The sequence below is a fragment of the Leptosomus discolor genome, chromosome 2, assembly GCF_034619465.1.
Source record: "Leptosomus discolor isolate bLepDis1 chromosome 2, bLepDis1.hap2, whole genome shotgun sequence".
NCBI classification, from domain to species: Eukaryota; Metazoa; Chordata; class Aves; order Leptosomiformes; family Leptosomidae; genus Leptosomus; species Leptosomus discolor.
The window spans coordinates 49,885,935-49,907,902 of NC_141392.1; the positions used below are offsets into that span (position 1 = coordinate 49,885,935).

The following is a 21,968-nucleotide window of genomic DNA, read 5'->3' on the forward strand; positions in this document are numbered from 1 at the left end:
GTGTTGCAGAGATGGTTGGCATATGTGAGTAAAGGAGAAGAGTAAAAAGGATGGAAGGAAACCAGTTGTCCAAATGTCCTAATTCACTGTCCAACTTTTATTATGCTACAGTTTTCCTTATCATGCATGCACATATTTTAAAGATAAATGCATAGTGTTTAAAAAAAACAATCAGGAAAAAATACTTTGAATAGACTTTAACTGGAAAGGTTATAATAATAAAATGGAAGGCTTAGGATGGTTAATATGTAAATATACACTGTGAAGAACTGTCACTTCGTTTTTTTTCTGAATTACATGATAGGTGCAACTGGGAGTGTTGTCTATTATTAATACTACATGAAACTTTGGACTGGGAGAACCTGTTTTCAGTTGTGTTTAACTGCCAAATACTAGCCATTTGGGCTGTGATTTTCCAAGCTCCATGACTTCCTCAAGCTGATTCATTTGGGGAAATTTCAGCCAAAATTCTTTGACTCTTTTAAAGAAATATGCTAGGACAAGTCAAGTTTTTGTTCAGTAATAAGTATAAGGGTAAAATAAAATTTGGTCATCTTTCATTTGAAAAGATCTAGTTTATTCTGCTGTAAAGCAGGGACTTGAAAATTGACACTGAATAGGAAAGTGGCATTTGCCAGGCATATGCTGGAAGCTGGCAAAGCCATACAAGTTTGAAAAAAATCAGTATTTCTTTAACAACAAAAATCTGTGGATTGCAGCCTCAGGGAATATTTAAAGCTCTGATAACATTCAGTACTGATCAAGTAGTAAGCCCCATGTTTTTGGAGATGCAATGTAAGAAAGACAGGGAGAGCAAAAGAGGCAGCTGTTAAGAGAGATGGAAACAGTCTTTGTTCCCTGCCAAACTCCAGCCAGCCTTCATCTGTTGGAATGCCTAATCCCAGTCTTACGTTCCAGCTCTTTCTAGCAGTCTCCTTTCTTGAGACTGGAGATGTATCCGACAAGAATACAGGAAAGTTTGGGGAACTAGGATGGGCTGGTTTCAGGTGAAGGATGATGACATGAACCTTGATAGACTTAGAGAAGGGAAGAGAAGTATGAAACACACTGTAAAGGGGACGCTGATGTAGAGACAAATAGATTCAGCAGTTGGCAGTGGTCAAAGAGTTGGGATCCAAGCAGCGATAAAGTGTACAAGGTCAAGAGCACTTGGATTAGGCATTGCATAATCAGAAATTAGAGAGATTTCAGGGATTTTGTTTCTTCAGGATATTGAGTTAATTAAATAAAAAAATCAATTACCATCTTACTTTGTTTGCATTTGCCATTGTCCAGTGTTTCTGTGGCTCATATGAGCAACTTCCTATGAAAAGTTTTGCCTAGGAGACATGGTCAGTGTGTTTGAGGTGTGTTCCAGAGGCAGGTCTAGCATTGGACTTCGGTGCAGCTGCTTTGACCAGGAGTTCATACATCCATGTATTTCTTCTTCCTCAATAACAGCACTTTTTATTTTTTTAATAAACATGATAAGGTTTCAGTGGATGACCAGACTATCTGTTTAAAACTCAGCCTTCTTCCCGAAGCAGAATCCCTCCCATAGCATGTGATTGCACAACTTTTTAAAATTCATAATATATAAAAGGTTTGAATGACAATTGGACTGAGAATTTTAATTCAGCTCGTCTTCATTTTTGTGTTTCTCGCAATTTTAAGGGTGTTTCTCCATGTGCTTTTTGAAGGCAGAGTAAGCATAGTGCAGCTTTTACAGTATTTTGGGAAGAGAGTGACATCTAGGGGCAGGAAATACATCTTACTTTTCACGTTTATCTCAATTTTTTTGTAGCGAAAAGGTCTTTTAGTTGCATGCCTGTGTCATGACCTGGATCACAGAGGTTACAGCAACAGCTATCTTCAGAAATTTGATCACCCCTTAGCTGCTCTCTATTCCACATCAACAATGGAACAGCACCACTTCTCACAGACTGTGTCCATTCTGCAGGTAGGATTATTGAAATTGTATCTTCCGTGCAGTAATGTCCAGTGGTGGAAACAGGAGTCACATCATTACCCTGTAGATTTTTTGAAGCATGCTTAATTTGATTTCCAGATTGTAGTGCTCATTTAGAAGAGTGGAAGATTTATTACAGCAAGCTGGGTTCCACAATTGGCAACCCAAGCATTCCATAATAGTGCAAAATGTTGCTTTCCCAAAATCTTGATGTTATAAAAAATACTGTGTATTTGAAGGTCTTTGCTTATGACCTTCCTTTGGACCTTTTTGCTTCTGGGTCGCTGAGGATTCTTCCTATGACCATACAGAATAGGATCTTTGAAAATGAAAAATCAGTTTCTCACTGAGATATTTCTGACATAATGTGCCTCAACAAAGTCTTCAACCATCCTGAAATTCTGAATAAAAACTCGAGTACTGGCAAAGTTTGCATGCGAAGCTTGAAAATCTGCTGTAATAAATTCCCTGAACATTAAACGTGTGGCATGAAGGAGAAAGTGTTAATTTTGCACGTGTGGAAAGTTTAAGCTTGTTTTGTTATGTTATCATATGCTTTTTTTGTTATTCAGCAATCTGAAATAAAAAAAAAACTGAGTAAGGTAATACTCTGTGAAAGAGAGTTCCTAATATGAGGTAATGTGTCTGTATGGTTAATGAATAGAAAACTACAGGAACGTATGCAGACACATTTTGGGAAGTCCTAGTGTGCTAGTGACACACAGATATTTTGTTGTCAGTAGAAACTTTTTTCATGCTCAATTAGAAGAGTGGCAACTCTCACCTATGAAACCACTGCCAGTCCATAACATACTTGTGCCGTAACATAACTTGTGCTCACTGATTTTAGTTTACCGTGCACATGCTCAATGCACAGCCTTACCATGCTACTGTGCCACTAATTCATTGTTAACTTTTCTTTCTTTCTGGTCTTTCAGGGGGAAGATACTTATTTTCTTAAATACCTAATCACCTTTTAGGAAAAATACATATTCTGTATTGTATTCAGAAGCACATCTTGTGATTATGGTTTTAGGTATCATACACATTTCATCAGAGAATGGAAGCTTTATCTCTGAGTGCTCCTCCATGTAGGAGGGTGTAATTGAATCCTTCAGTGGTGGTATGGCATTAGATTTTTAGTATTCATTCTTCATGTGAGTTTGTGCACAGTGAGCAAGTTCCTCAGTCATTAACACTTCTCTATGCTGCTATGGCTACGTGAAGCAGACTTCAGTCGTTCTTCAAAAAACATTTTGCATTTTTCCTGCAGAAATGTTGTAATCAGTGAAAGTCCCATTTGCCAAGAGGGCAGGGAACCCTTTTGCTTCCCTGCTTACTTCCTAGCTTTGGCCTTCAGTGTGAGTGAGGAGAGGGAGACAGGTGGTCAGAGCTGTAGAGTGGATTCAGACCCTGACACCTAAGTGCCCATGGGTGGTTAGTAACAGCAAAGGCAGATTAGAGCAGCCTTTTGGACTTGCTGTTTTTCATTTGAATCAAAAAGCCTTACTGAATGCCTGGACTGTTGCCAAAAAAAGCCAACCAACCCACCAAACCGTTTAGGGTTTATCTCAATGAGTTTTATGTTAGTAACTTGCAGTACTTTTCACTGTTTGAAACTTTATAGCTGCTTTACTCATCCACCTGCAGTTTTAGTGTACACCATACTTAGAAATACAGAGGATTCCATTCACTAGCTTTAGCTCACCAGGGAAAGAATAAAGTCTTAGGATCTGTATTTTGTATGTACTACTCAAAGGCCTAAGTGACATGCCCAGAAATGGCAGCTTCTGTCAGTACTTAACAGAATCAGTTCTTTTCTGGTAGTATGAACAGAAGCTGTCACAGTGGTCTTTCTGATAGTGCAGCTTCTAAAGCCTAAAAAATAGAATCAAGAATATTTTAAGTATTAGGACAAGTAGTCTGTTCTCGTAGATTAGGCACCAAGGTTGGGGAGGAAATTGTCCCCAAAACCCTGAATCATGAAAACTACTAGTAGTCCCGAAAATGCTCCCAAAGTGTTGGTGATGGGTTAAAATGTTCTGAACTTTTTTTTTTAAACATCGTGTTTTATGACTTATGAGTCTGTCAAAGTAGCATTGAGACATAGAGGGATTGTATTTTCTATTCATTATTCACAATAAATCTACTTATCCAAGTAAAAATGTTGGAAAATGATGTTTATGTTCCGGATCGTGAGAGAAACCAAACCTATTTGTACCATAGACGATTTATTTTGAACAAATTATGTAAATGCTTGACAAAAGTCAGGGAAACTTTTAATGAGGTTCAGCCCAAATGCCAGTTAAACGTCAAAACACATCTGCATTTGATGTATTTTAATAATATTTTCAGCCTGTGAATGTGCACACTTTGACATGGCTGGCTCATTCTTTTTCTCTGTTTCCTCTCAACAGTAGGAAGACTTTTGACAACTTGTTTTCCAAATCTTAAAGACAGCGAATAGCGTCGACTTTTCAAAATGTGATATAGCTTCATAAGCGATCACAGTACATGGATATTGTCAGTTAAATGCTCAATAATACGTAGTGGAAATTGAAAAGGGATGACAGTGGCATGTTGCCAGAACCTCCATACTGGAAACCATTGTCTTTAGTTTATGAGTCAGTCCACTCATGGTTGAACAAAGCAGCTTTTCTTTTATATGTTCATATACATTAAAATACGGTGATTAACTATTTCTATAGAGAAAATTGTATCGGTAAGTGGAGCAATTTCAGGCACATTTCATTTGGAACACTATGAAAACAAATTATTTTAGTACTTTAACTTGGACGTTTCCTTATCCACGTTATGTGTTATGCAGTATCAAAATTGTACTCCAGAGTGAATCACTCAGTTTACCAACTTGGCAGTGCTTGAGTTGGCAATGTAACAGAGTGTAACTTCCAACTCTGGATCAGGATTGAATCACAAGTTCCCAAGCTAATACTGTCTCGAAGTGCTCGAAGTGCTCCAGGGAAGAAAAAGCTAGCATTTTTCTCTATTAATACGTTCAGGCTTCAGAAGGAGCAGTCCCAAAACCAAATCAGTGGCTTAGTCAATAGGTTTTGTGACAGTATTTAAAAAGGAAGGCTAAAAATGGGAATTTCAACATTTGAATTTGCAACAAAAATTGTCATTGGGCTATAAAACCGTTGTAACCTGTCTGGTGAAGTAAAGACTAAAATCATCTCAGAATTAGAGCTTGTGCTTTTTATTGGCTTTTTACTTTTTCATAGCTGGAAGGGCACAATGTCTTCTCCAATCTGAGCTCCAGCGAATATGAGCAAGTACTTGAGATCATCCGGAAAGCCATCATCGCCACAGACCTTGCCCTGTATTTTGGAAACAGAAAACAGCTTGAAGAGCTACATCAGACGGGAGCATTAAACCTGAAGAATCAAGCACACAGGTAAAGCAGCAAACCAGTATTAGTTTGGCTTTAGTCCTAGAAAGAAAAACCTTATTTTGGGGGAGAAAAAAAAAAATCAGCATACACAGTAATTTTATTACATCTGAGAGTTCTAAGACCAGCTGTGTGTAAAATTCCAAGTGTGTAACAGTAGTTTCCAGTGTGTTACATTTGCATGTCACTGCCTTTGGATGTCATCTGTACAGTTCAGTGACAGATCATCTGCAGAGGAAAGTTAGTGCGTGGGCAGTTAGGTGGTGGGGAAAAAGGTACAGTGCAATAATTACTTAGTTTTATTTTTATATCAATATGTTTATTATTCTGTCAGCATGCTTTTTTGGAGAGAATTCTGATCAGATCTCAACCTTTGTGAATTAAGATAGCTCTAGGTTTTAAAAATACACAAGTGCATATATTCATATTCATAAAAGACTGTCCTTGTCCACATAAGCAGAACATAGTGCACCATGGGTAAGAGATGTGTCTCATAACAGGCTTCATTAAAGTGCTCACACAGCCCTTCAGAGCTGCTTTACTGGGAACTGGATCCTGTCATTTATGTAATGCAGGCAAAAAATTAAAGAGGTAATAAGGGAAAATATCCAGTCAAGATTCTGATTTCTTTTCAAAAGGAACTTTGGTGTTTGGGTCGTCTTTCTGAGTTTTTGCCAGTAGTTTTGAATAAATTACTACACACTGAAGGAAGGGCAGTTTGTAAAAGCTCATTTCCCAGTATGGAGCTGAAGCTTATCAGGCTTGAATAAACCTCAACATCATAAAAAGACAACAATATAGTAGCTCCTGATAATCTCAGAATGAAATGTACCAGAAATCTAGAATTTAAATGGTTTATACCATTTAAATAGGATCACAGCTTTTTAGTGTGTGATTGAATATTCTATTAAGTTTTGGAGGTTTTTTTAATCTTAACTTCCCTCAGAGCATTTTCAGTGCAAAGCCGCGTGCTCAAAGATAGGACATCATTTTGTAATGTGGCTAAAGAATCCAGGACTTCTAGTTGATATCCATACATGCAACGGAATGCTAAATTTGGCCCTTGCGTGGCTAATGAATCCTCTTTCTTGACTCAGAGGCATTGCACTTTGACATTTATCTATTGATTATATTGTGTATGTATGAGTGTGTGCTTATTTTCCCTGGTATATTTGTCTGTTGGTACAGTTTTAATGACTAACTTCACATCGGCAGGCAAGTTAGCAAGTTTTATGCATTTTTTCATGGAATAGGCATTATTAACGAACATGCAGGTGTCCTTAAGTGTCATCTTAAATTCTCCATTGGGTGGTTAACTCAAAAATTCATTCATGAATTTTCTTTATAAAAGTTAGATTCATAAACCATAGGTTTGGCTAGTAGAGGAGTGCTAGAAAGCTGTTTAAGTAAGATTTCTTTGTGTGCCTTATTCTAATAATGATTATAATCCTACTGATGCTGTTCCATTATTCTGTGAACAGGTTTGTCAGTGTATAGGACAGTTACACGTAGGATTCTTGTTCTGTCAGGGTTAGAACTCATTCCAACAAAGCAATGACAGAGTACCTTGAGAGAGACTCAGAACTAGTTTTTCCTCCTTTTTTTTTTTTTTTTTTTTTTTTTTTTTTTTTTTTTTTTTTTGGAGCGTAGTCCTGTGTCTTTAAAGAACAGAAAGAAATGCAGCAACAGGATGTGCCTTCTTTCTTTTTATAGGCTTGTACTGTATTTTCAGAAAATTAAGGAGTCATGCGAGTGTTTTAACAGGCAGGCGTTCTTGTGTACTTCTGTCTGAATGTGATTGTGCAGAAGATGGTCAGTGAACTCTGGTTGTAAACAATGCAGGAATACTACAGGGAATATAATACACAATTTGTGTGATGCCTTACCAACGAGTCATAAACAAGTGAGGAAGAAACAAGCAAGATGGGAGAAATTCTGTAGTATATATACTTTACTGCTGATTGACTTGAGGAAGGACAAATAAATCTTTGCAGTGGGATCATTAATTCTTTACCAAACTTACAATTTCATGTTATTTTACTTTAGAGACAGAGTGATTGGTCTGATGATGACGGCTTGTGATTTGTGTTCTGTAACAAAGTTGTGGCCAGTTACCAGACTGACAGCCAATGATATATATGCAGAGTTCTGGGCTGAGGTATGTGCGTTTCTTTTGTTTACTCTCTTTACAAATGGAAATATCCAGGAAGAAAAAATCAACCATAAGTATTTTTCAATCAATACTTAACATACTTGTTTTAAAGAGTGTTCATTGGTGCATGCATGTGTTTTGTTGTTTACTGTGAAGCTATTTAAAGAGCTGAGTTAACTTCCTAATTTTCAGGAGGCATTTTTTCTCTCTGGTAAAGATTAATTTAGAAAGTATATCCTAAGATAAAGTGACCAAGCAACAGAACACAGAAGAAAATCTGTAAGGTTTTTTGAGTCACTAGCTGTAGTTTTGTGAAGAATCTATTTATATTCTAGAAATCCAAAATAGGAAACCAGTTTTCAGGTTAGCTGCCTTGAAACACACCTATAAAGTTGTAGTATGAGTCCAGGAAATGCTAAAACAAATATGACAAACCTTAACATTGTTCTGATCTGACCATTTGACTCTTCTTTGTGAGCCAGCTCAATAACTGGGTCTCAGAGGGAGGTGATTTTTTTAGTATACTGGAAGTTACTCCACACGTAAGATGTACTGAGAATTGAACAAGCCACTGAGCTGTGCTAATGTAATCATGTTCAAAAAGAAAGGTGCAATCTCTCACATGTCTTACACTGAGGAGTAAACGTTTTAATAATTTAATTTTTAAAGTGGAAGTGACTACTTTAGGGACAAGGAATAAATTCTGAGGGCATTGCATAGAGTTGAATTATGCGGTTTTAGAAGATACGCTGTGTTTTCAGAACAGCTGTTGCACGTGTGTATCGTAAAGTGTTGTTCTTTTCCATTATGTGCCCTCTGGAAGTCTGCAGAATTCAGTGGTCTTATTACTGTTTTACACAGGTGTAAAATGGAAATCAGGCCAACAGAGTTGATGTAGCATGCATATAGTGTGGAGATTGTTGTCCTGCCTGCTGCATGTTCGTTATGAAATTCAAGGTGTGCACGGCTTGTGGGTGTTTTTGATATTCACATTTTCTCATTCTCTTAATTATGAACAGCTCGGACTACAGTAAAATATTTGAAAAATGCTGACTGTATAAACTCAAAGATCTAGTTTAGTACTCACTTTCTAAAATGTCGGCACTGGAAAGTGAGTGTTCTTATGAGTGATATAATGGAGGTCTAATGTTGATGTGCCTGACTGATAACATACTCAATTTTTTTGCTTACAAGTTAAAATGCTTTTTAATGCAAATCATGTGGACTCAGTGGAGAAGGAAGGATCAAACTATTTTTGCTACTCAACAACAGTAAGGGTAGAATGAGGGACATAATTGAGCCTGCTCAGAGTTTAACCTGTTTTGTAATCCAAGGATGAGTTAATAAATGTAGATCTTGTTATATTGCTACTTCATGGAGCAAATGTAAATTAGAAGTTATTGACAGGAACTGAATTCTGTAATTGCTGTTTTACTGAATCCTCTTTAAGAAGAGGTTAATTGATAACGTGGCAGAAGTTGGATATGTTGTGGTCCAGTTAGGATGGCTGACAAATCCAGCCACAAGTCTAAATGCTTCTGGAAAGCTGGAGACAGATATAGAGAAAATCCTGGGAAAGCTAATCCAATAGAAAGTTTAGATTGTGTTTCACTGCAGAAATTTTTACTTAATTGGGAAAAAAAAAGGTAAACTCTAGAAAAGTATATTTGACTAGATTGGGTGATTATGTTACAGTTCTAAAAGTAGGATAGAATTTTGCTTCCAGTTACTACTTGTGTTCATAATCTTAATATGTTGATTCATTTAATCAGAGCGTTTTTATAATATTTCTTCCTTGTGTAATCATTAGCTAAAACAATAACTGCAGAAGTGGTTGCAGCAATTTTGTGGTATGTCACACTTATCTTTTTCTGTTGAACAAAGCCCAGTGTAGCTAGTGTTATCAGCTGAGATCTACCTTGATATTACTCAGCATGAAGCTTTCCCAGTGCTACAACTCAAGCAAAATAATACATTTATCTAAGATTACAGGCTTGTATAATGTTTGCCTGCTGCGATTTTTTTGAGATATGAGACACTAGGCGGTTGTTAAACCCTTTCTGCAATGTTTTTTTAAGAGACTTGTAAGCCACTTATTATAACCATACTGCAAGTACGATACAAACTTCTTTGCTTGAAATTTCAGCTTTTAACTTTCTGATCATGATCATATCTATGAGGATAAAAGCAATATTTTTTGCAACAATGTATTATATGTGTGTTTGCACATATTGAACAGAAGAAAACACTGGTGTTTCTAATGCATGTGTTCTATCTAAAAGTAATACTTTTTTACTGTGAGGGTGGTCAACCAGTGGCACAGGTTGCCCAGAGAGGCTGAGAAGTCTCCATCATTGGAGATAATCAAAACCTGACTGGACACAAACCCTGACAGCCCTGGATCGTCTGCTCTAGCTGATCCTGCTGGGATAGGTGTGTGGGATGGATTGGATGATCCCAAGAGGTCCCTTCCAACCCAAACCATTCTGTGATACCTTTTTCTTTCAAGGTGAAGTGGTGAACATAAATCTGAGCTTTGTTCAGTTTTGTCATAATTGGTCAGAGGCTGGACAGCTTCCTCAAAGCTCTAACTTCAAGTGTTTCTCAAGCACTTGATATTATGTTAATCAAAGAGCTTAAAATTATATGATGCTAAATGGTTTCGTGTTGAGGCTCTTAACTTTGAGACTGTGGTAGCTGCAGACAGTCCTTGATCAGTCAGCTGCAGTAGTTCAAGCAAATGGAAAAGAAATAAATATTATTTACTGGGGGCTCATAAAACCAAAATTTACTTACAGTTCTTAAATAACAACCCACTGAATTTCTGTGCTTGGAATTGTTACATGTATCTCTTTTTATCAACGGAGGAACAAGGCCTTTCCTTTTGTTTCTTTCAACAGCAAAAGGTCTAATAGAGACTAGAGTCGGTGATTTTAGCCTCTCTTAACTGCTTGGTGAAAGAAATATGTGATATGAGAGAATAGTACAGATACCAATTCAAAAATAGCTTCCTGATGATATCTCTTGTTGGCTAATTGAGCAGGATCATAGTTAATAGGTGATGTTGAGGCCAAATATGCAAGAGGGAATTGACTTCCAGAAGTTCCCATCTTTTTTATGCTCAAGGCAGTCAAACATAAAGATGCTCTGCTTAGACCAGAATCAATTTATTATATTGCAAACTTCTCTTTAAGTAAAGGTGCCAAAGTCCTCCCTTGGAAGGGCATGTTGGCACTTGGAATGTGACTTGAGAAAATCTTATGAGAAAGATGTAATAAGTTGTCTTCTAGAGGTGCCCTCACTAACTGTAGCAGGAACATAGAACGCTGATTTAGGGAGTGTCCCAAGCTTTCGGATAACTAAACCTCTGTAAGCTGATCTCGTGTTAAAGGACACAGATAAGCAAATACTGTATGAGCAGTTATCCTGCATAAACTTTCTCCCTAACTAAGGTGCATTTGGTCTGGCTGGGATGGAGTTAACTTGCCCTATAGCAGCCCTTATAGTGCTGGCACTGACTATCAGACGTGGGGAAGCTTCTGGCATCTTCTCACAGAAGTCACCCCTGTAGCTCCCCAGCTACCAAAACCTCGCCACAGAAACCCAATACAGAAGGTTAGCAGTTTGAAGATTGCATTGACTTTGGAATCTCAGACGTGAGGAGTGGCCAAAAGCAACCATTGCTACGGCTGTAGTTGCCTTTAAAACCTCAAGATTAAACATCTGTGGTGCTTTGACGACGCAGTTGAGGCATAAGACTTGGAAAACTTAATTTGTTACGGAAAGTAACCAGCTACTTACTGATTTTTGAGGAGTAATTGTGTTCAAGCCCAGTACAGTGCTCAGAAATGTGTTTTGGCTGCTCTGCTGGTAATGGGTGAAATATAAGGAGTCAGTTTTCTTTAGTACATTACATATATCTGGTCTTTGGATATACTGCATCTTTCCCAGTATTCCTCTTATGAATATAGAGGAATAAAGTACTTAAAGAAAAGAAGGCTGTTTGACAGGCAGCTTATTCAAATCAGCATGGTTATAAAAAGACTGGATTTTTGACAAGGAGGGAACATTCTAAATTCATGTCTCTTACTCAGCTTTTCCTTGGATGGGTGAGTTGTGTTCTACTGGTCGTTGTATTATAGTGATTTAAACAGGTAATGTTTTGAAAGATGAAACTACTATGAATAGAACAGAATAGAATGAACTGGTTTCTTTGCTTTTATTCCTTCAGTTGCTTTTTATTATGGAGACACTCTTAGAAACAAGGAAACTGTGTACATTCACTCAAAAACTTCATTTTCAGGATCTGCTATTTACATTATCATTTTGGTGAATGTGTACAATGAGCCCCTCCTTAGGCAGTTTTCTGAGATTGCCTTAGATTGGTACCACACATTCTTTTAAATTCTGGATTTGTAGATTTACATACAATAGAAGATGGAAATTAATTCAGATCTCAGTTGTCTTGATTTTTGTTTTCCTAATCTCTCTATCTGCTTTTCTCCAGGGTGATGAAATGAAGAAAACGGGTATTCAACCTATTCCTATGATGGACAGAGACAAAAAAGATGAAGTCCCTCAGGGTCAGGTATGAACTCTCAGTAAAATGATCCGTGTTTACAGTGTTAATAAAACATGTCTGGAAAAAACATTTTATGTATTAGTGAATATTGTGCTTGACGTTAGGATATGTGGGCTGCTGTGTTCTGCGTGCAAAACAGGGTTAATTTTTTTAAGTAACAGTGGAAAACTTGTTTTCAAATGTTTACTTAAATGGCAGTGTGCTCTTTGCTGTGGTCACCTGTTCCATTCTTTATACCTGTAACTCTAGCTAAAACCTCAATCGCCTACGATTTTGAGAAGTGTCAATAACACTTTTTCAGCTTAGTAAGTGGTTGCTTCAACCCTTAGCTAAAAGGTTTCCCTGTTTTATCCTGAATGCAAAATGAACTTGATCACCTGCTCCTGGTTAAAATATGCAGGTTCAGATTTCAAAATGCCTGTAATTTTAGACTAATGGTTCTTCATTAGTTTTTTGGATAACTACAACCACTGCTTTTTGACATTCCTAAAAAAAAAAAATAAAAAGAATAACCTGAAGATTTTCTTGAGGCTAAGCAATAAAAGTTATATTTCTAAGAGCCTCAGTTTTCTGTTTTTCAGTCTTTGGACAGCAATTTTCCTGTACACAAATGTGCAGAAATGACTATTTTTTAGTGCTTTCCCTAGGGAAAATTGATATTTTCTAAACATAAATTTGAGGGGAAAGAAAGGTCTTTGAACTAACTTTTTTTGGGTAAAAGAAAAAGGTAGCTTCTCCTTTGATTATCTGAGCAGAGAAAAATAAATTTAAATTGTTCATTGTCCATCCATATCCATATATATGTATAAGACACTTTTTATTTCAGTGGCCTCTGATACTTTGTTAGTAGTTAACACTTAAAAAGCATTTCATGAGCTCTGAAACTAACAATGATGTGTAAAATCAATTAGAAATGACAAAGTATCACAAAGTCAGTGTAGATTATTTACTTGGTAAGCAAGACTCTAGAAATTTTTATATTCTAGCACTTTACTCCATATGCTCTATTGTATTTTAGCATAAAAACTATTACCCTTATTACAGTCAGGAATTAGCAGTTGATTTACTAAATTTGTGTGTTTAAGCCTAAAAAGAGAAAAAAACATTTTTCTGCATTTGATTTTTTTCTCCACACACTACATTAGTTATCTTTGAACATGTCAAAGTACAAAGTATTATAGTATGTAGTCATCTTGGCATTTGTGAAAGAATTGTTAATGGGCTGAAAGCACAGATCTAAGAAATAAGCTTTTTCTTTTTTCACTTTCAAACGCACCAAGTATTGTTCCAGGTACTGTCTTCATCAGGTTCTTTTTTACTTTGTGCTCTGTTTCATGCTTCTTAATAGTATAACAATAAAATATCAGGCAAAATAGGATGCTAAAAGTAGGTTTAAGTAGTATAGTTGTAGCTGCTGTATGTACCCTGCAACAACATTACAGCCATGTGTGAGAAAATGTGATCCCTGTAAAAAAACCCTACTTCTGCCTCAAGTACTCATGTTTGATGAGAATAGCTTGTACTTAGCTGTTCCTCTCACTTGATTGGCTGGATCAGTTGTCTCTGTTGTGCTTTACACCCTTTGCAGTACAATTCATGTATGGCCTTTGACTGTGGTGTCTTCCTACTGTGGAGCCTGCACTGAGGATTTGTTCCTGACTCAGCAAGGATCCCATCACCCTCTTTTCTGCCCCTTCTTTTGCAACCTGTGAAGAAAATAGAAATGCCAAAACTATGCAGTGGCCTGAAAGCCCTTTTAATAGTCAGGTCAAGCCAGCCTGAGTAATGAAGGGAGAGAGAAGGAACAGTTCACATGCTTCAGCCATTCAAAGCTTATCACAGAAATGCAGTTTGCAAGTTGAAAATAAAAATTTACTTTTACGCAGCAAGAATTAAAATGTTAAGGGTGATTTCTCACTTCAGTCAGAACATTAAAGATCCAACTCATAAAGCTAGCTGTATCTTTAGGATGCACAGTTGGAGAGACAAGAACTATATATTTCAGAAACGAAAGATATTTTCTAGTTCCTCTTGCGTATGCGTCTTTAGGATATATGTACACTGCCTTTCCTGCAGTGACCTCAATAGTTTGCTTGTACCTGAGTGAACTCTAAGCTTTCTGTCTAGCCACAGCAACACAACAATCAATTTATTCAGATAATCTAACCCTTTTACAAAAGGGATTTGTGTGTGTTTGCTCTGGTCAAAAATGGAAACTCTCGCAAAGGAATGTTTTTAATTAGCTTGGCTTTATTCTAAACCTAAATCCATTGAGCCTTTTAGGGTTTTCTCTCCTTGATTAATGTGTATTTTAACGTAAAAGCTTTCAGGACCTTAAAGGACGTGTTTTATTCTGAATACAGGGGTTCCAAAGAGAAGGTTGTTCAGAATATATTGCGGGTGAACGTAGTTTGTTCAAATCTTTCTTGTTTTGCAATGGCAACACACTTCACGTTGAGCCAGAAGGTCTACGGTGTGACTGTACCTAAGGCCCCATTTTAATTTCTGATAGCTATGGAGTAATCTGCTATTTTGCAGTGAAATAAAATAGTCCACCTTAAAAACAAACAAACAAGGAAAAAAAAAAACCCAACCACCAGAAAAAAACACATAGGAAAATAAAATGCACTAAGCAATATGGCAAACTTTCTGTTGATGAGCAGACATCACAGCTGTGTGCAGCCTGGGTGCATTGTGGTTACCTCAACTCAGACTGTTGAGTTCTTAGGTCAAAAAATGTATCTTATTTTTTTTAAAAGTATAGAATGGACTTGGTTACATAGCAGTATGGGAGGAATCTCTGTATTGATGGAGGCAAGGACAAGAGTTGCTCTTCAATTCCTGAATAAAGGCCAATGTTTAGACTGTTAAAAAAGAGACTTCTTATCAAATGCTTTGATAACAATCCAGTACATGGTATTTCACTAAAAGGCGCTTAAAAACTCTGCTCAAAGAAAGGGATCGTAGCACGTTACTGTAACTATCATGAGAGTCGGGGATAAATAAAGGATGTTATAATGGATCTGAATTTAACCTGTCATCCTTGCTAATATATAAGTAGCATTTTCTAAAATTCCCTCGTGTCATGGCAATTCGGCTGTGACATGGTAGCTGTCATAGGCCCCTAAGCCTGTATGAATCAGATATCTTAAAAAGGTGCTCATTTGATGTTCTCTAAATAGAGTTGTATGATAATGATAAAAATATATCGCTGAACTGCATACATGAAAAGAAACTGCAAACCATTTATTGATCACAGTGCACACCTTTCAGAATCTTTCCAAAGGTGCAAAGCCCCTAGCATCTCAAGTAAATTAAGCTATGGAATACATACTCTGGACCACATCAGAACAATCCACAATCCGACCGTATTTTGGCAATGCTGCACAACTTTCCTTTTTTAGAAAAAAATTCCATCACAAGAATAATGTTTGGAGAATGGCTCTGCCACCTGCACCTGCTTCCTGCCACTGCTGACACCAAAAAGCCAGACAGATCCTGAGCAAATCAGTTGAATCAACTGAATAATAAAAGGTCCTGTAGAAAATCCTATCTGAAGCAGCCATGTTAGTCATAAGAGACAGGCATGTAAGCAACTTGTAATTGCCAGGGACTTCACTGTTAGTGCTTCATTTTAAAGTATTTGGATATTAAGAGGAGATGCAGAAGTATGAAGTACTAACATAAGTAGTAATTAGGTAAGTAGTCAACAGCTTTGAGCTAGTTGGCTATTAACTTTCAGTGTTGTAGTTTGGCAACATTTAACTATTTTTTTCGTTGCTGTTTTTCATAGATTGGGTTCTACAATGCTGTAGCCATCCCGTGTTACACCACACTTGCACAGATCTTTCCTCCAACTGGGCCACTACTCCGAGCATGCAGGTGAGTAAATGTGGAAGTTATTACATAGCACGTAGCTTGGTTAAAGAAAACGCAAACGTGCTTTCCAAGTTTGTCTGGATATACAGACTTCTAATTTTAGAATTTGTATGCAGATAAACAGGGACGTGCATCTCGCATCAATCTGTGCAGAAACCCTGAGACAGTCATTACTGGCTGGGACTATCCAATGCAGATCTAGAGACACAGCTGATTAAAGTGTGTTTGAGGCCAAAAGGCGTTTAGAGAGGAATGGATTCAGTGGTTATGTTATCCCTATCTAGGCTGGTTCAGTGCAGTTTCTCTGTGTCCTTTTTACTTCAGTACTGTTCTCACAACTAAGATTGGCTAGAATTCTGTTTCATTAAAAAGATGTGGTTTTGGCATGTGGTGTTATTTCATGTCAGAACATTTTTATTAAAAAGCAGGAAAAGAAAGATCCCTGGAATATTCAGTAATTGGGAGCATAAGTGTAGTATCACTGGGGTGTGGGAGAAGCAAATGTCAACTTTATCGTATCAGTCAGTTGGGATGTAACCTGGGATCTTCTGGAAGAGAGGCAGGTGTCCTTAACCAATTGGCTGCTTCTGCCCTGAAATGATGGTGGATCTCTTTGTAGGTAGTTCAGTCTGATAATTATATCCTGGACCTTATCAATCTTTCCTGACAAAACTTCCGTTGAAACCAGTATACTTCATGAAAATGTTCCAGTTTCAGATTAATTAGTATTCTCTAAATAACAGTTGGTTCATAAAACGCCAGCAATCTTTAGTCACATCCGGGGAAAAAAAGGAAAAAAAGCCCCTTTTTCTATGATCACACTAGCAGCCCTCATAATTTTTTTTTTTTTTTTTTTTTTCTCTTGTGGTCCTTAAATTCTAGCTTCCATTGAACTTTTTCTTTGTCCTGTATGGCAGATTTACTTACTCTGTCACTTTCCTGATCTTGTGGATGAAATTATCTGTGTGAAGAAACAGAAGGGTGCCCCCTATCTACAAAACACTGTGACATTTAACATAGTGGTTAGCAAAATAATTTCATTCGCACCCAAACATTATTTCATATAGCTATGAGAAGAATATGTAGGTCTGTACCAGTGGGTCAGAGGACTATCTTATGAAAAACAGCAAGTATCTACAAGCCAGGGCTAATAGTCAGCTGCCTTTAAGGTCTCCCTGCTGAGCCTGGCTGTGCAACCCTTAGATGGATATGGAGGGAATATTAAGGAGGATTAGAGACTATATTTCTGTAGTTATTACATTAATGGGGCAACAGCTGGAATCCTGTTTAACATCTGTGCTTTAAGAAGAGTAGATAAAGACACTAGCAAATAAGAGAAGATTAAGAAAGGGCTTAAAGGATGTTTTGAGATCTTAGTAGTGAGAGACTAAAAAGTCTGACGTAATGTATTTAGTTTATCCAAGAGAACGACTTTATCAAAATCTGTAACTGTCTTCATAGTGTGTTTTCTGATTAGACAAAGCTCATTAATTTAGCAGGTTAAAACTACTTGAAGCCCAAAGGTTGAAACAAAGAATATGGTGAATGTCGGTTTATAGCATGGAATAAGGTCAGTTGAAGATCTTAAGCCAAGGCTAGGTATACCTTGTTAAAAGAGAAAGGTGAAAGCAATACAGGCCTGAGGCACAGCTCCTGTGATGGAATTGCCAAGTCCTGTCCTTCCAGGTGGTCAGATGATCCTTATAGTAGTGTCTTTCATCCTTGGATGCTGTGAAAGTAGCAATGTCTGATAAATAATAGGCAGTAATTTGTTGTCCTAAATTAAGTAATGTGGACTCATTTCCATATTTTAGTGGCTTCATCAGTTACAATATAGCATTAAACTCTTCTCTGGTTTCAAATTGTCGTGGAGTGTGTTACTACCATAATGGTATCAAAGTCCAAATCCTGTTTTGGAATTTGGAGCTACAGTACCGGGTGGGAGTGTGTACTGCCTGAGCCCTGTAGACCTAGTATATAAACGTTGATAGTTTGATTATAGGTAATTGAATAATGTGTACTCTGACAGCTAGAGTTGCTTTCAGTGTGAAATAAGAGAACATGAAGTAAACTACAGAACTGCTTGTAATCCTTTCAGTCTTTACGGGGTTGTGGGTCATCCAGCTGCTTTACTGAGAGGTGGTCTGAGATCTTGGGAAGTGTTCTACTTCTCTTTGTGATCCTTGCTTGAAGGCATGTTGCTTTAGCTGTGTTGATGGCTAAAAGCTAAATGGTCAGTTATTCAATCCATGTAACTGGAACACAGATTGTGCTTTGTGCTTTGCGTATCCGTGTTTTTAGTCGGAGTTTTATACTGTTTACATGGGCTAAACAGCATCTACTGTAATACCTGCCATAAGAAAGGCAGTAATGCTTTTCATGAGTGTTTCCAGTTACTTGTTTCTACTCAAACTAACAAATATTGTCAGACTTCTTTATATATGTGAAAATTTTTATTTCTTTTATATTACTTATTCATCAACATCTGGATGTACTTTTACTCCCCAAACCAGTATCTATATGCTTTTAACATGAAAATGTCTTGCAGAGTCTGTATGATGAATAAAGTAACCTCAGTGCTAGATGTCAGGAAAGTTCTGTTACTAGCACAATCAAATGGGAGGTTTTAAAAATGTGTTTGTGTTTAATGTAGAATCATTTGCATAAGCCTGCCAGTACCTTTGGTAAGAAGTTAGCATTGTTATTCCACGTAATGGGAAGTGAGGCTTAGAGAGGCTAGGTCAAGTGCTTGAGACTGCACACCGTCTTTTCCAGGAGCAGGGTTCTGGGAAGACCCATATCTTTTGATTTCTAGCCACATGGATATCTAAATGAGGCTCATTTGCAAAAGTGGCTTGTGATACTTGGTGATCCATCTTTCAGTACTCAGCTGAGGAGGTTTAAAATTTGATTGTAGAGTATCAAGCACCTGCATATATGTATGTTCTACATGATTCTACGTGTGTTCATGTGTTCTCCATGATTCTGAAGATCAAGCATGAGCATCTTTTCAAGACTGGGTTACTCTGCAAAAGGTGTGATGTCTGAAGTAAAAGCAATCAGACTTATGGCAGAGATTATAGGAGCTTTTTCTATTCTAGAAATTATGTTTATTGTTTGGAATCCAATTATAATACTGATACTTCCGTAAGCTACACTGGCACAGTCCTCAGACTGGGCACAGCTCTGTACAGACACAGCTCCCCACCTTGCTCTTGTGCATTCCTTAATTTAGAACTGAGGCAAAACTGGGGCATAGATGTGTGGATGGGGTTTAAGATCTCCATAAGATTCCTGAAAATCAACATGCTGGCATGAAGTCTTCTGAGGAGCAGTTTGATAGTTTTAGCTTAGCCTTAAAATTAAGCTCCACTGTCTGTTTGAGGGCACTGAGGAGGAATTGTTGAGAGTTCAGACTTAGAGATGCAGAGTAGGAAATCAAGAACACAGGTCTACTTTCAACTCCCCAGTTACTAAAATGCATGTTATTGCAGGGTTTATGTTACTCCGGTGTGTTTAAAGTAGCTGATTTTGCACGACACTACTTTTTCCTTTATTTTTGGTGGGTAACTGTTATTCAGTGTGATGAGAGGAATACAGCCTCATTCCTGTTTGGTATTGCCTCAGCTGCGGACTGAACCAATTTTGTTATCACCCCTTCACCAGCAGTGCTTGTTCTTGGAAGAAGCTGCCATGTCCTTGAATTATTTGGAATGCAGACACTAGCTGCAAATAATAGCAGCAGAAGCAGCCTAGGCAACATGTCAGCATCAAGGTTTTTATTTTGGGAGCTTCTGGGCGCTTATTCCAGTCATTTAGGAGCCAGGGCTTCATTGGGAGCACAAAGGCAAATGAATTATATTATCTACACCTTTTTTTAAAAAAAAAAAAAGTATCAGAGTATCAGTCACTGATTTCCCTGAGGTAAGGTAACAGCTAAGAATCTGAAGGTTTTCTTGTCTGGTAATTTATTCCACATTTTTAAATACTCTCTTGTCATTCTGTGTAGATCAAAACTACCAGCCACCCACGTTACAGTGTTCAGAATAAGTCCTATGTGTATTTTGCAGCCCGCATACTCAGTAGGCCTACCAAATTGGCAAATCTATGACAGTATATTTATTTTGAGGATGAGGTGATTTATTTTTTCCTTTATTTCAGACCAAATAATTTTAAACAATTTTCCATGTGCTTTCAGGTTTCTCAGTTCTGGCTGAAATGAATATAATTTAAAAATATTTTGGCTGCAATTCTCATTATTTCCCAGTTTCAGGAAAGGGACCTAGAAATACTGACAATTCAGTTTTTCTGATCCTTAGTGCCTGTTTGTATTAGCTGAGATTCAGCACCGTATTAACGCTGGCTTCATGACTTCTAGTTGGCCTGGAGCTCTGGCAGAGCAGGTTAATATCTGCCTGCAGAAAATGGTGTAGGCGTTCCCCTAGAGGGCACCAGATTTCTTCGGTAGACGCCATCAGATCCTGCCTTCCCCCATCCCCAGAAAATGCCACATTTTCTCTTCTTCTCTGAGCTTTCAGCTCATTATTTGCTGTTTTATCAACTGTTTCAGCAAAGCTGTGACATGAAAATCAGAAGAGCTCTGCCACATACATTCCGATGTAATACGATAATATGACACATAGCATGTAAGACCTTAGTACTTTTACCATCCTGTTTGTTTACTGAAGACATCTAAGAACTGTTGTTTTAGTAGCTAGGTATCTGATAGTATGAAATTGAAGCAGCTGAGCTATCTCACTTTCTCTCTGTGTTTGAAGACTGAATGCTAGATTTGGCCATAGGTTGCAAGTATGGTCCACTATTGGATATCATCAGCAGACTTCCAAGTCACTGGAGTGGTATTAGTGTACAGCAAGTAAGATTATGGGTCTGTCCTCCCTTCAGGTCATTAGAACATTACCAGCTTAATTTCTCACCATTTTATGGCTTGTGAGCCAAAATTTGGACTTGGGGGTTGTCCAGGCTGTGAGACACTAAAAAAATTTCTGTCTCGAGGAAGAGGTTCTCTTTAAATGTAGTAGATTGAACAGCATGATCACCACGTTAGTAACTGATAGCTGAGACAGTGATGTTGGCCCGCAACATTTTATACACTGCCAGGCAGCCCATGTGCAGGAGTTTCGGAAGGCGTAATGGGCTTCTGTGCTTTCCAGTGAGGGAAGTTTCCTGGCAAAAGTCCTGATCTCTATGGTGGTTTTGTAAAGGGCCAAGGTGTGCTGTGATAAAATCCCTGAAGTCCGCAGGCCGCTTGTCTCCAGACTGCTGTTTCAGAGTGTCTGCAGACATGTCTCTCTGGGGTCACAGCTGGGCTTTCTCTGCAGCCACAAGGGACAGAAATTTGTAATGGAAGCATGTGCTACCTCCAGCTTCAGGCTCATTCTGGGGAAGGTATGCTGTAGTCTTATATGTAGTCAACGTGTGTAGGAGCCACACAGAATTGCGAAATAACTGAAGGTGAAGGATGAAATAATGTAAAGATGATAAAAGCTTGATGACCGTACACTTACTTACATACAGCATAAAGCTACATCTCGAAGTATGATACAGCTGACAGTATTGTTAGGAAGAAGTCCTAGTAAACTGATGAACAGTGCTTTACCTGTGACTTTTTTGCATTTCCAGGGACAATCTCAACCAATGGGAGAAAGTAACAAGAGGTGAGGAAGCCTCTATATGGATTCCCTCCCAGTCCCTTGCTCCTGGAACCTCAGATTCACTTCCTGTGAAGATCGATGACTGAACAGCAGCAGCAGATTGCTTTAACCTGAAAAGCATCCCTTCTTGTTTTAGGGGTTCTTTTTTGGTTTGTTTTGTTTTTATTGGGAAAAACAAAAAAAAAAAAAAAAAAAGGAAAAGGAAAAGCTACAAAATGCTAACTAAGAAGCAGATCTGCCTAGGAAGGTAACACCCATGGAGTTACCCCGGATAAATGACTCTGGCAGCCAATCTCCTGACC

At 37.8% G+C, this 21,968-nt stretch overlaps 1 protein-coding gene across 1 annotated transcript in view; it reads left to right on the forward strand.

Moving 5' to 3' along the window:
• The window catches only part of PDE10A (phosphodiesterase 10A), a 193,279-nt gene extending 171,527 nt beyond the window's left edge, over nt 1-21,752 (forward strand). The window contains exons 17-22 of the mRNA XM_086461062.1: nt 1,805-1,960; nt 5,212-5,384; nt 7,425-7,536; nt 12,038-12,118; nt 15,906-15,994; nt 21,635-21,752. Coding sequence (XP_086317188.1) covers nt 1,805-1,960; nt 5,212-5,384; nt 7,425-7,536; nt 12,038-12,118; nt 15,906-15,994; nt 21,635-21,752 — 729 coding nt within the window. The remainder of the gene's footprint in view (nt 1-1,804; nt 1,961-5,211; nt 5,385-7,424; nt 7,537-12,037; nt 12,119-15,905; nt 15,995-21,634) is intronic.
• The last annotated feature ends 216 nt before the right edge of the window (nt 21,753-21,968 follow it).